At 31.8% G+C, this 12,014-nt stretch overlaps 1 protein-coding gene across 2 annotated transcripts in view; it reads right to left on the bottom strand.

Moving 5' to 3' along the window:
• The window catches only part of LOC126723144 (ubiquitin C-terminal hydrolase 12-like), a 38,052-nt gene extending 35,385 nt beyond the window's left edge, over positions 1 to 2,667 (bottom strand). For both annotated transcript variants that reach the window (XM_050426436.1, XM_050426437.1), the window contains exons 1-3: positions 2,619 to 2,667; positions 487 to 616; positions 219 to 388 (exon numbers count right to left, since the gene is read on the bottom strand). In XM_050426436.1, coding sequence (XP_050282393.1) covers positions 219 to 388; positions 487 to 616; positions 2,619 to 2,646 — 328 coding nt within the window. In that variant the 5' untranslated portion in view covers positions 2,647 to 2,667. The remainder of the gene's footprint in view (positions 1 to 218; positions 389 to 486; positions 617 to 2,618) is intronic.
• Between the last annotated feature and the right edge of the window lie 9,347 nt (positions 2,668 to 12,014).

Here is a 12,014-nt window from a genome sequence, read left to right as displayed (position 1 = left end):
AAAGCAACAAAATCAAATATACAAATACTTCTCTAACTAACTAATGCGTGTGACTCCCCAAAAACAATTGATCAATTATAATAAAAAAAACTTATAATCCCTTGAGGGCTGAAGAACTCATTAACATGACCCTTGTTTATCTTGAAAATAAAATTATAAAAATAGTAATATTGTACATGAGCAAGTTATGTATATATATAAATCATGAACGATCAAACCTTGAATGGTCAAGAACTTGTCCCGTATCTGATCAAACACGAACAATTTGAAGGTGGCATAAACCTCCCAACCAAGAGAATACTTTTCTGTATCAACTATTGACAAATAAAGGGAGATGTGATCAGTCCCATTCATTTTCTTGTTTCCTTTTGGATAGAGAGACAACCTCCTGCAAAAGAAGATTGAGTAGATGATGATGAGGCAAACATTTGTATTTTAAATTTTTAATTGAACAAAAAATATTGAGAGTAAAGCATTAGAGTCCACCATTTGTGCCCCCCAGCTTCAAAAACACCAGACTCGTATTTTTCCACCCCAGTCTCGCACAATAAAGAGTATGATTGTATTTTAAGTAAGAAATGAGTTGGACGAAAATGTCTTGCTGTTCTTGTGATTGCTGCAAAACATTAGGAATATTTAGATACAATCTAGAAAATATTGGGGGACAAAGTATCAAAAGAAAATTTTTTATATATACATGTGAAAAAGAAGATTGAATGTTTAGTACTTTAGAATTATTAACAAAATATAACAAAAGTAGTGAGTTTTAGTTAGTTTAACTGATAAAATCTTTTGTCGTATTAGCCATAGGTTGAAGTTGACAACACTTTTTAAAGAGGTTGACATCTATATTATGATAGAAACATTTTATTTTAGGTATTTATTAACCTTTTTTTTTTTCTATTGCATGGAGGGATGCCATACGTGTGGGTTATTTGCCATTAATTTTTTTTTTCTCTCTTTTTGAATTAACTTAATTTTTGAGAGGGGGCTAAGTGTAACTTTTGGAAATCTAAACTTTTAATTTTAGTTATATATTCTATAATAAAAAATGTAGCTATTTTTTTTGCTAATAGATAATTGGTGTAACTATGCATACAATAGGGGGGGAAATCAAGGCACTAAACAAAAAAGAGCCTTGAAAGCACAATGAATCCATCCAAATACGGTGATAAAACTAAAACTTTTCCCTATCACACTAGTGCATTAAACTTTTCCAGAGACCTTTTTTAATCCGTTTAACAAGTTTCCACTAATAAACCCATCTTAACATATACAAGTTTAGAGAAAATAATTTTAAAAAATTAATAACATTGAGGGTTTAAGATTTAGAAAGCATAGACACTTCATTTGATGTATCGTACTCATGTCGTATTGGTGTTGTACTCGAGTCATATATACCTGATGTGTCATGTTATAATTTTTCAGAAATTGTTTGGATTATTGTGTCATACTTGTATCCATACCCGTGTCCATGTTTGTGTTCATGCTTCCTAGTAATTAAGATTGTTACAAATTAAAGGTTATAGTTTCTTTTGTTTCAAATTAAATTCTGGGATTTAAATTTATATCAATTTGATTTTTGGGTTGATTTGGGGTTTAAATTGATACGATTTTAAAAGTATAGGATTTGCATTGTATCTAATGAAATTAGTGTTTAATTTCTAACAATCTTAAACTTCAAGTCCAAAAGTTTTGAAATTGTAAGGTTTAATTTGAAATCACCCCTAAAAAATAGGATATAATTAAAATGTAATTTGTCTAGAATTCTATTTCAAATTATTGTTTTCAAAAGGAAGTTTCGATTAAAAAAATATTATGTTAAATTATAGCTGTGATGAGGCTTCCCTTAAAAAAAGCAAAATGTTTATGTTAATGTATAGGTGTATAACTGAGGTTTGGTACTATATGAATATATTCTTTCATTGTGATGTCCGCTGCAAAAGATTCAAGAAATAAGAGTTATATATTCTATTTGATTATTCTCTTAGAAGAGGAGTTAGGAAATTCCACCAAAAAAAAAAAATAAATAAACCCTACGAACTTTGCATTTGTTTCATGGGTTTGGGGTGAGTTTTGGAAATTTGGACTTTTTTTCTTACCTTTGGACCTATGCTGTCAAAAGTTCCAAGCTGAAGTAGGCTAGAAAAGGAAAAAAGTTTTAGTTGGAAGGAAACCTTCAAACTTTTCTTATATATTTTTATTGAATGTGAATTTTGAAAATGTAAATGTTGAATTACATGTTTTTATTATGTCCTTCATACTTATAAAATTTCAAGAAAATCAAAGATCAATAATTTTGTCAACAATCAAATGCTTAAATTTCAAGTTTTTGAAATAAAATCCGATTTGAACAAAATTTGATATGCATACTAAAAACATAAAGAAAATGCAATCTAAAGGTTAGATTTTTAAAATTCACATTCAATAAAAAAAAATATATGAGAGGTGTTTGAAGGGTTTTCTTTTTCAAACTAGTTGAATGTCCGCTAGCAAGTAAAGGATATTAGAATGCATATATCTATTTTTATGAACATTGAAATAAAATAAATAAGATACAAAATAACAGTGTCAAAGAACCTTCAAGAGCCAAGAGCCAAGAGGGAAAAAGAACATACCGAATCCCTCGCTAGACTTGGATCCCATGACTTCAGATTTTGGTTTGTCGAAATCCTCTTTATGCAAAACCATTGGTAGTTTGCGTTATTTATAGAGGGGCATCAATATGCCAAAGCACTTTACACACGTAACCGTACGTGTGATTGTTTGGAAGGAAAGAATAGAGAAGGGATCAAGATGCAGTAAAAAAAAACCAAAAAGAACGAAAGGATTTATGCTTATTTTGATGGGAGAGAAGAGGAGAGAATCTGAGGATTGGATTTTCTTTAAGGATACATAAAAGAAACTATGATAAAACTTAGTATAGTCCTTGTTAGGATGATTTACTGTTCGTTAATTCTCGAGTCAAATTTTTAATAGTAAATTTCCATGTATTCGAAATTCCTTTCGATTGTAATTACATTGAGTCAAAGACGACCAAGTTAGATGAAGAGTACAACCTGCAAACAGCGGGAATTTTGCTATCAGGCGAGCTTAATAGACTTTTAAATTTTGTTATCACAGAACCTTTTGATGGTGTTAAAAAGCAAGCTCTCTAAATAGAATGGGATTCTTCTTATTAAATTGAAAGAAAAATGAGAAAGAGTACAAAAATAAATATCTCCCACTCTGCTATACATACACCTACGTAGAGCAAGGCAAAAGAGGAAACAGAAATGGCGCCAAAAATTCTAACTAACTACTATCACAAATAAACCCGAACCAATTACATCAGGATACGTGGTCAAACTCTTTAACTATTTCTAGTATTAGCTTCTGCACGTGTTGATCTTGTGACTTCGTTAAGTTTAACTCTGTCGTTTGCCCATTATCATTAAACAACATTGCCGTTTCTTCTTTATTTCCTTTCCTTTTCTTCAAAGCATCAAGATTTGATCTCTTAACACTCCCCCTCAAGTCCTGAACCTCAGGTTCTGAGACTTGCAATGATAAACAAGAACTTGAGGGCTTCAAAGGCTTTGGAACGAAAATATCTATTAAACCCAATTTCCCTACTAATCTTGTAAAAGTTGGAACTCCCAAAGCTTTGGTGAAAATATCTGCAACTTGTGAATTGCTGGCAACATGAAAGGTCTTGATAGCACCCTCTAAAATTTTATCTTTCACTAGATGGCAATCCACTTCAACGTGCTTAGTTCTTTGTGAAAGACAGGGTTTGCTGCAATGTGTAGAGTAGCCTGGTTATCACAAAAGAGCATAGTAGTTTTAGGATGATCAATCTTCAAATCTTTGATCAATTGCAGTACGCGAGTTATTTCACATGCCACAGTAGCCATGGCCATGTATTCTGCCTTAGTTGATGATCTAGACACTACTCCTTGCTTATTTGATCTACATGACACCAAAGAATCACCCAAAAACACACTATAATTTGTCAATGATCTTCTTGTTAGTGTATTTAGACCCCCTGAAAACTTAGATTGTTTAATCTAATTAATTAATCAAGTTGTTACTTAGATTTATTATGCAGATTTAGGTTAAACACAAACAATTATATCACATATAGAGGAATAATAAAGAAGACATGTGATATGATAACCTAAGAAAACCAATAAAACTGTTCAGTTTTAAGATAAAAAACATGAGGAGAATTTAATCTAAATAATCCTCAAGGCAACAAATTCACTATATAGAAAGGAAGTTTTACTGTAGATTTTTCCCTAAATTTAAAGCTACCTCTTGTAATACTTACTTATATGACCACACGCAGCTCCGAATTTACGGACTCTTCTATCTAAATTTGTTGAGCACAAACACCCACGTTTGTGACTTTGAGATCTCACTCAAAACTTTTGATCATCATCAATAGTTGATCTTGTAGCAGCAACTTTAGATCTACCGGTTCTAATGGTATGAGAATGATTTTCGGTAGTGCCTTTTAGTGGAAAAGGCACAACACCTTTTAGATCTCAAAAGAGAAGCTTTAAAGTCTCTTCAAAACGTGCCTTAGAGTTTCCTCTAAATACTTAGTGAAATAGATTTGAAACCCTAATCACTTAATAGGCTTAATAGGTTGATGGGCTGAAATTAAAATTTGCGGAAACACAGTTCGATAGATCAAACTGTCTTCTCGATCGGTCAAGCCTGGCAAGTTTTGTTTTCTTGAACCTGCAACTTGTATGTTCTTGAAACTTAACTTGTATCAACTTGAGCATTGTCTAATATATTCTATAGACTCTAAGATCTATATCTAGACAAGTTTGTGTTCATGATTTTCTAATTATTCTAAACTTTTAGAATCTAACAATCTCCCCCTTTGGCAATTCATGACAAAACTTACATACATAATGAAATGCTCAAATACAAGAACAACTCAATTACAATAAAATGCTCAAATACATCACAAATTTCAATCTAAGACTTCAAACCTAAAAGTTGCTAGACGAGGCAAAAGATCTTGATTGAAATGTATTTGTCTTTCTTGAAACACTCAAAAGAGCACATCAATGCATGTGTGGAAATAAAGATAGATAAATAACAAATATGCAACAGAAGTCAAGAGAAAATAGAGAATTAAACTCTATAGAAAATAAAGGCAACTCCTCCTATGAAAATAAAGGCAACACAAAAGAATTAAGTTCTATAGAAAATAAAGGCAACTCCCCCTATGAAGAGCAATAACTCTCCTTATGAATAGCACAGGTTTTAAAACTCGCTTTCTCCCCCTATAAAAATAGGAAAAACAAAACAAGTTTTGGGAAAAATAGCTTTGGGAAAAATGTAGGAGGTAGGAAAAATAAATAAGCACATACCAAACTTTAAAAAACAAAAAAAAAGTAAGGATGCACATGAATACAAATATTCTCTCTTTCAATATATGCAATCTTGACACTATGTGATCCATAAACAAATGCATGCAAACACTTCAGGCACAATCAATTAAGATTATACAAAATACAATATAGATCTCAATGATATAAAAATTCCACATGCAATGTGTTTTCATGTATCAAGGTAATTTGAATTCAAATCATACTCAAAAGTAGAGAAAATATTTGCACATTTATTATCCACCATAAATTTCAAAAACATATTTCCAATTTTTAGCAGTTCACACATTAAGAAAAATAGCATATACTAAAATCTACAGAGCTCAAAACTTAATCAATTAATTTTTAAATCAAGCTGAGTATCCAATTTAGCAAAGTGTATGCGTGTTGCTTATGAAACCAATCTATGAGAGATATGACTGCAAAAATGCAGGATAGATAAAGGAAACAATGTAATGCATGTCCTAATCTATATGTGTAATGCATGTGAACCTATCACAAACGATGCATGAAAACACTAATCGGTCAAGAAACTAAAAACTGAAAATTTTCCAATTTTGATCGGTCGAACATCGATCAAGCATCGATTGAGTCAGGCAAAGAGTTTTGAACTCAAAAGCTCATAATTTCGATCAGTTAAGGGAAAACTTCGATCGGTCAAAGCAGTGAAAAATTTTAAAACTTAAAAATTTGGAAATTTTATGCAGAAAAACAACTTAAAAAGTAGTTTTTAAGACACAATGTATATGAACATGATCCAGCAAAGTTTTAAAAACATGATACCACTTAGATGAAAATATCAAAACCAATCAAGACGTTAAAATCACAAAATTTAAACTTCTAAAACGTGAAAATCTCATTTTTATTCAAAATTCCCAACCAAAACAAAAATTTGCATTTACATATCAATTCATATGCAATCAAAGATAGCTAGATTAGACAACATACACAATCTTATATATAGTATTTAGCATCAATTTGCATGTAGTGTGTGCAACTAGTAAGTGTACAAAGTACAGAAAAGGTGAATTGTAGATAGTAATCAAACAAATTTTCTACATCATCAATCACATTGGTTTGAAAGTGATTATAACCTAAAGAATTACATCATATAACTCTCATATCTCCTAGAAAACAAGCTTGCAATCATGTAAAAGCACTCTGATTTTTTTTTTTTTTTTTAGCACAATAAAAAATATCATGCATGGGCATATAGGAGGTAGAAAAGAAAATACCCTGAATTCAATTTTATTTATTTATAAAAAATAACACCTCGTTTTATCTTGTTATACAAGTGTTACACCTTACCGAGCATAGCTTTTATGATTTGTGCACAGATGTTCATGATTGGCGAGTAATAGTGGTGAGATGATTACTTATGCCTTTCTTCTAGGATTTTCTAGTCCTTACAATCAAAAGAGTGTGACATCAAAATCAAGATCATTTGTTTAAAGACTCTAAATAACTCACACAATTAAGTACTAAATAGCACAAACTAGCAAAGTGCAAAAAGTAGCTCATCAAATCTAAGCAAGGTACACAGTCATGAATGCAAATTTCATTGGCCAAACTTAATCACACACTAAGTGATGTGCATACAAAAAAATAATTTTTGGATTTTCAAATTTTTATTTTGATCACAACCAAAAAGTACACCTGATACTAAATAAACAAAATGCAAAAGCAATTCTTGACAACATGTAATTCAAAAACAGTGCTCAACTAAGCCATAAAGGATACACAAATAAGAAATATTAATTTCTTACTTAACCCATGATTACATGTACAAACTAGTACATAATCATACAAAATTAGAGATATCTCATGCACTTAGTTAAGGAACACACACTTTCTACATTTTCCCACAATGTCAAGCACGTTCTAAGTCAAGAGGGAGACATTATAATTCATGTAATCCTCAAGAAAAATAAAACAAAACACAGAATAAAATATTTTTGTCTTTTTGAAAATTTTCAATGTTTTTGGATTTTGTTTTTGAATAAAAAAATAACCTAAGAAATAAAACAACCAAAAACTGAAAGAAAACATGTCCACAAATAATTGAAAGGACTAAATCAGGGACAAGTAAACAACACTCATCTTAGAAAATCTTTTCTCCACCATACAACACGCGTCTTTGGCTTTGTAGATGAAAAACCTTGAGAAACAAAGTGTATTTAAGGGATTGCACACTTCTTCTAAGAGAGACCTAAATCTTACAATTTCCTTTCACAAGCCAACAAGCTTAAATTTTTCAAAAGTATATAAAACGATTTATCTGGACTTGTAGTAGAAGATATATCATCACAAATTGTTTGTTTGTTTAGACCCCTAAAAACACAGATTGTTTAAATTTCAATTTATGATAGTTAGGATGAATGTGACCACAGACACCACAAAAGTGACAAACAAGAACAAATTTAGGAACATCAGTATTCTTAGAGAGGTTTCTGGTCATAGGCTTTGGTTCTTGCCTCAACAAACAATAATTTGGTCTAATGTGACCAACAACACCACAAAGGTGGCAAGTAGGCACAAAAACATATTTCTTCTACAATTTAGTAGTAGGTTTAGACACAGGTTTAAAAACTTCAGCATCTATATCAAAACTTTTACCTTTGTCTAACCTAGCAAAATAAGCCTTTCGTTTCTGATTCCTCTAAAAAGGAGGAATATAAACTTTCTCATCTTTAGGCTTAAGAGGAACATAAATAGATCTATTATTACCAGCAAGTTTGGTATTAGACAAATTTTCAAGTTTGGTATTATACACCAACGCAGAGCAAGGCAAAAGAGGAAAAAGAAATGGTGCCAAAAATTCTAACTAACTACCATCACTAACAAACTAGAACTAATTACATTAGGACACGTGGTCAAACTCTGTAACTATTTTTGGTATTAAGCTTAACTCTGTCATTTGCCCAACATCATTAAACGACATTGCTGTTTCTTCTTTATTTCCTTTCATTTTCTTCAAAGCATCACAATTTGATCTTTTAACAGATGGAAACTTAGTCAAGCAAGTTGTTAGCTTAGATAAAAAATTTTGTTTTTACTAAGCTGTTCTCATATCCAATCAAGCCTCTTTAGTGACTCATATTGTTGGGTTATTGATTGACCTCGATTAATTAATTCAATTGCTCAAGTTGATTAATTAAGTTAAATTACATGTAAATCATGGAGGCACTAACAAATCACCAAATAAACTAAGTGCAACAGAAATTAAATTGACACTGTAATTTGTTGACGAATGGGGAAAATATCATGCAATGCAAAAACCCCACCAGGTAAATTTCATGTCACCACTCCTTACCCAAAAATCCACTAATCAAGAACATGCAGTTACAAGTATAAGAAATCTTACCACTATCCTGGACTATCCCAAAATAACAACTTACAGTTGAACTTTTACTCCAATCTCTAATTGGACTTGATCTTGTAGGGACTTTTACTTCCATTGCACGGTTCCCAATACGTTACTAACTCTATACAACTGATTAATTGTTGTTGGATGCAAAGTTCTTCACTCCAAAGCACATTGAAGATCTAAAAGAATTTGGTTACAAAACCCTAAAGCACACAAAAACGCAATAGCTTCTTACAGAGTGTATAAGTTCTCTGATTGAGTCTCTGTGTCTTTGATGACTTTAAAATAAAACTTTTATATGGTCTAGAGGTTTAGTGAAAGAAACACTAGCAATTCAAGTTATCGTGGGCCGAAATTTAGATCTAAGAATTATGAAATTGCCGAGCTGGATAGATTGAAAGGTTTCGATCTTGTGTCGAGAATCCTTCATTAAGTCTCGATAGATACTAGTGTCGAGCTAGCGTCGAGACTAGTGTCGAGCTTCACTAAATCATCTTTTCTTCACTTGTTTTTTGGTTCAATCTTCATGTCTTCAATGATACCACTTGTAAGGTAAACTTCACATACCTATTGATACATTAAACCCAACTTAGATCTACCCAATTATAAGTAAAGTGCACTTTGTTAAAGGATAAGTCAATACATAGAAAGTATGACCCTAACATATATTCATGATGTGTCTATAGGGCTCTAAATGCCATGGTTCAATTTTAACATCAGCACAAATAATTTTTTTTTTAAAGAAAAAAAATGCTAAGATATGGTGGGCCTATTTTACAAATGGGGCATGAATTTTAAATATGTAAATCATGTAGTGATTCACCTATGTTTCAAGTACACATTTTATTCAAAACCCTCTTTTGAAAGAAATTGAGCTTGAGGCATTGGTGGTACACAAGGTGAGAAATAGCCCATGAGTCAAAACGTAAACGAGAAGAGTTAACTAAGATCTCGGATCTAAAAATTAAAAATAAATGGGGCACATATTCATTCAAGCTATCATTCTCTAAGACAATAACACCTCAAGTCTTATAAGCACATCTCTCATCATTTTAGAGTTCACTCGTTAAACAAGGGAGTTACCGGGAGAGAATGGAAGGATGGTTACTATAAAATAGCCACGAATGAGAGGTTTGCTCAAATAGTTAGAGGAATAAAAGTTCAATAACCATTTGTTGGTCCCAACCTAGTATTGTGTGAATTAAGAAAATCAACTAAAACTTTTAGTAAAACCTCTTGCTTTTTTTGCGTTCAACACACAATTGTTATTCTCACTGTGCTCACACTATAGCAACACCTTTCTTCTTCTTCTTCTTCTTCTTTTATTTTTTTATTTTTTTATTTTTTTTTTCACTTCGCAACATTAATCAAAACCCTACAAATTTTCCTTGATTTCCACACTAATGGTCCATTTGGATTTAGGGGGAGGGAGGGGAAGTAGAGTAGAGTAGAGTAGATTTAGTACAAAATTAGTTTATTTTTAGTCAACTCTACTCTACTCTCCTTCATTCCCCCTCCTTCCCCTCTCTATCCAAACAGGTCATAAGAGTCCAGCTGGTTGATGGATGGAAAAGTGGGAGGATATAAAAAATTTTAGTTTCTCTTATTTGAGTTTGGTTAGGAGGTGGAAAAGTGGAGTGATGAAAACTAGTTTATTTGCTTGAGGAGAAAAGTGAGAGAATGGAAGATGTAGTTTACATAAATTTACTTTTTTATCCTTACTACATAATATATATGAAATAATTTATTTATACTTATTAAATATTACTTATTATCAATTAAAATTAATAAAATGACATCTTAAAAAAATTAACACATTACACATTATTTTACTTTTTTTCTTTGTAATTAAATTTATTATATTTTGTTTAATAAAAATTAAATGGAATCGTCCAATAAGTGCTTCCATGTTGGGGGAAAAAATTATGGACCTTTGCTAATTGAAAAGGAATAGCATAAAACATGAATATACAAGCAGTGAATGTTATTGTATGATCGATGATAGAAATGTAACGTTAAAAAATTAAAAAAAAAAAAAAATCCAGCAAAAGACGATAAGAAGGACAGAAGAAAACGAAACAAATCAAAGGACAGATGTAGCAGTTGAAGTGTTGAACATTGTAAGTGAGGATAAAAATATAATTGTAAAGACTGAAGCAAAAGAGACCAAAATTTCTCAAGTTTTCTCTTCAAATGGGAAAATTTATTTTTGGTGCTCTTGACCAAGGATGTCAATATCGTACCGGAGGCTGTACCGGTTTGGCCACCGGTACGATATATTTCAGATACCGGTCAATATCAGTGTACCGTTTCGAGTTTACCGCTATTTTATATATTTAATATATGTATATATACACACACACACACACATACACACACAAAATCTTTATTTACCATAAAACAATACCTCAAAAATTTATGTTCACCATAAAACATTACTTCAATTAAGAACAAATAATTCATAATTTTAAACTTTAGCATCAACTAAAAGAAAGAAAAAAAAAGGTATATTTCATGTTTCGGTTCGGTATCCAATTACTGGCCGGTACAGCCGGATTTCGCCGGTACGGCCGGTATTTTTTCCAGTACGAAACAGGGGGGTCGAGCGTATCGGATTGCTGGCCGGTACGGTATATTCTGGCTGTATCGGCCGGTACGGTACGGAATCGATAACCTTGCTCTTGACCCCACCAAAATCTCACCTCTTTTCCCTCTCAACCAAACGACCAAATATACCATTTTCTCTCCCCCATTTTCCATCCCTCCAATAATCACTCCAACCAAATTCGACTTAAGTCACCATTGGATTTTGAGATAATTTCCTAACACTTAGGTCATATGGATTTTAAAAGTGCTATGATGGTTGAATTGGATAATTAATTTAGATGAGGCCGAAGTCATAACCCTAAATCTTAAATTCTATAGGGATAGGGGTAGTGATTTGAAACTCTAAGGGCTTGGTAATTGCTTCCCTAACTTATCAAATCCCTCCTCCTGCTATAGTAACACAAGTTGAAGCAATGGCAGCAAGAAGAGCTGTTAAGTTCACTTTAGAAATGGGTGTCAGAGAAGCAATTGTTAAGGGTGACTCAAATATTATTTTTAAAGAGAAGCTCTAAACCATCATTTACTTTGCATGGGCATTTAATTCACGATGTAAAACTTCAAGCTTCTCATTTTTCTTATATTAATTTTTCCCATGTTCACTGTCAAGAGAACACAAGAGCACATTCTCTTGTAAGAAGAACAATCACATC

The sequence above is a fragment of the Quercus robur genome, chromosome 4 (assembly GCF_932294415.1).
Source record: "Quercus robur chromosome 4, dhQueRobu3.1, whole genome shotgun sequence".
NCBI classification, from domain to species: Eukaryota; Viridiplantae; Streptophyta; class Magnoliopsida; order Fagales; family Fagaceae; genus Quercus; species Quercus robur.
Note: the sequence above shows the minus strand (reverse complement) of the source record. Positions and strands in the feature narration are given on the sequence as shown.